The sequence below is a fragment of the Opisthorchis viverrini genome, assembly GCF_000715545.1.
Source record: "Opisthorchis viverrini unplaced genomic scaffold opera_v5_204, whole genome shotgun sequence".
In the NCBI taxonomy this organism is placed as follows: domain Eukaryota; kingdom Metazoa; phylum Platyhelminthes; class Trematoda; order Opisthorchiida; family Opisthorchiidae; genus Opisthorchis; species Opisthorchis viverrini.
Genome location: NW_008751860.1, coordinates 462,620 through 465,666, shown reverse-complemented (window position 1 = coordinate 465,666; position 3,047 = coordinate 462,620). Strand labels below are relative to the sequence as shown.

Genomic DNA, 3,047 nt, shown 5'->3' with positions numbered 1-3,047 from the left:
CTCTTCGACAGCCCACGACCGGTTTCGCCATTCTTGGGGCTCATCAGGTAGGTGCAGTTCCCGAGTTTCCGTCAACCTTATGTTCTACTTGAACCTGATGAGCCCCAAGAAGGGCTGTCGAAGAGTTTTCAGCAACCTTGTGAGTAGTTTCCTTCATGAAAATATACTGCGATATCTCGAATATCGTGCCAACTGAATTATGAGGCGGCCTGTGTGCAGCACATTCAGTTGTAGAATATCATAAACGAGAGGTTCAGTTGAGTGTCTGGTGGAAACCAAATTGATTTGAAAATGAGTGTATTTCTCGAAATTACTTTGCGCCGTTATGCAAGAACTCCTTCCCCTTTCTTAGCAAAACAAAAAAGACTACTTCATCAGACTACCTGTTTCCCTGTTTTACTGTTTCAGTCGTCCGCGTAGTGAAATTTGAAAACCTTTGCCTATACGCAACACACTACTCATAAGGTTGCTGAAAACTTTTTGAACGAACGGTTACGCCCTTCTTGAAGCTCAGCATGTAGGCGGAAGCCCTAAGTTATTCTTGGACACCAGTTGGACAGATTCCGACAACTACTCTCATTTGCACACGAATTTGGTTTGGACAGGGGACTCAATTGAATCCAGCTGAACTTCTCGCTTATGACGGTCATCGAAGTCTGATCGACGAGACAGTATCACTTTCTACTGTTTGTTGTTTCAGTTCATAACTCCTGATGAACTTTGACGCTCCTCATCTGGAGTAACGGAAGCAAGCGAGATGTAGAGAGAGACAGATAAGTAGGGCGCGCCACATAAGCCGAATTCAGAGTTTGTCACCGATTTCACGTGCTTGTCACAACCGTTATTTCAGGCGCGGATTTAAAACAAGGAGCTGAATCGTCATTGTCCCCTGAACCCGGTGATTTCTCTCTTTTAAAAGAACTGCACTAAATTTGTGAATTTCTTCGGTCGAGAAACTAAGAGAGCAGTTTTTCGCATTCAGTACCACGAGGGAACTATTTCATGCGATCAATCTCTGTCATTCGGAACGCACGTCCGCCACTTCATATATCAAAAATTCAATTCATACTGAATGAATGCTAGAACGGTCTTGCCAAGTTGACTTCACCATTCGGCTAGGGTTTCGCGGATCAGGTAAACATGCCCCAGCAGCAAGACGTTTCCGCTTCATTCTTAGTGTACCTTGCTGTTGTGCTCCGGTCCAAATGAACCAGAAACACCTTGAGAGGTAAGGGAGGCCTAACAGACCTAACATAAACCTAGTAACCAACGTCCATTGACTGACACAACAGAGTTCAAGGGACATTAGTCGGACGCGATAAATCAGACATGACCAGCGTGCACCTCTGGACAACTGGTCATCACGACTTTCTGCTACAAGTCAGGTGACCGGAGTCCCGTGAGGTCAAGGATATACTATGGGAATAATGAATGCTGACAAGAGCGAGCCTTCAGTGCAGTGTTCCACACTAATCTTCAAACCAGATGCAAATCAACGAGTCCCGTAACTACTCATAAGTAGTCTAAGGGCTGAAATGGGCAGTCAACCACTACCCCACACTTGAACAAGAAAAATTCGCCTACGAACTATCTACCAGTGCGAGCTACTGTGATGGTTATGAGAGAATAAGGAAGGTATCAACTCAATATTTACTCAAGCGCTAATGATTCGGCCGCCCTGTGCATCGATTGCAACAGCGACAAGTCCGTGGTACCGACGTCTGTCAGGCGTCGAATAGGTTTCTTCGGCAGGATAAGAAAATGATGGGTGGCCTGAAAGGAAAGAAAAAAAGGCAGGGAGTAACATCCACTGCGGATTAAATGCGTACTGGTTGATCCCACCAGTCAGCATCGCTTACAAAGCGTGATATTTGTATAGTAGAACAAAGTGTCTCCATGACTCAATAGATTATGCATCCAGGACAAGTTGACTGATAGATACATGCCTGATTCCTGGTGAAATCCCACTCATTTCCATTGCTAAAGCTCAGTTTGCTAGTCTAATGAAAGGGCTTCTGCTGTTGTGGTCAATATTGGGAATGTTTTGAGGTTAGGTTGGCTCCGACCACACGTAGTTTCACTTCCGAGGCTTCTGGTGACAGAACATGGAGCTCAGTCTACAAATCATGAGTTTTTTCAAATTTCTTCGCTTCTCAACGAAATCACCATCCATCCGCAATCCAACGGTCAGGCTTAAGAGCTTGTTGATAGCTCAGAAACAAGAGTCTCTGAAGCTTCGAAGTAGAGGGATTGTCAAAGAAAACCCGCACAGTTTTTTGCGCTCACATCGGACGGAACCTGGTAACTCGGTACCCAGTTACAATCCCAAGGCGAAGTTCTGTTTTAGAAACGCACGCGTTTCCCCCAAATTAATGTGGCCAGTAAAACATAGTGGAGAGACGACATGAAGCAGTATCACGGCTCTTCACTCCCAACGCCCGTGTTCTAGGAAGGTCGTCCAACGTACCGAGAATGTATTGTAGAACGTTAAAACTGAGGAATTCACATGAACACGTCTTATCAGCTCTATGCGTATCCTATAAAGTTACCTAACAGTACCATCTCACATTCCCACCCTGATTTGACTGATAGCGTCCCTTCTACATAACTCCAGGTGCGGCGGTCCTTACGCTCCAAGTTACCTATCGAGCAAACTACAGCCAATCATCGCTCCTAATCGAACAATTCGTGTTTTTAAGGCGAAAAGACGTGCGAGGTTCGTGTAGCCAATCAGCTCACGATAATGTCTGATGTGTGTGGTCGTTTCTGAGCCCACTCTGCGAGTACGCGGCCCCGTGATTGGTTCCCTTGCTGTATTGATTTTTCTGTTCTATTCCATGTGTTCACAAGTAAACCCAGCACTGAGCAAATTGCGTCCCATCCGGGATAACGTCCCTGTACAACTGACGACATTAACACGGGATGAGACCGCATACGTTGAATCAACCTGAAGCCTTTTTTATTAGAATATTTAGGTTTTTTGTTCATAGCCGTGTCCCTGTTCTGGCGTAATTATTCCGGTGATTCCACACCAAAGGAAGCACTGG

The 3,047-nt window shown here is 45.4% G+C and overlaps 1 protein-coding gene across 1 annotated transcript in view; it reads right to left on the bottom strand.

The window, feature by feature from the left end:
• Positions 1-3,047, bottom strand: part of T265_08155 (hypothetical protein) — a gene marked incomplete at both ends in the record, with an annotated part of 34,093 nt that overhangs the window by 20,685 nt on the left and 10,361 nt on the right. The window contains one exon of the mRNA XM_009173875.1: positions 1,655-1,773. Within this exon, the coding sequence (XP_009172139.1) occupies positions 1,655-1,773 (119 nt within the window). The remainder of the gene's footprint in view (positions 1-1,654; positions 1,774-3,047) is intronic.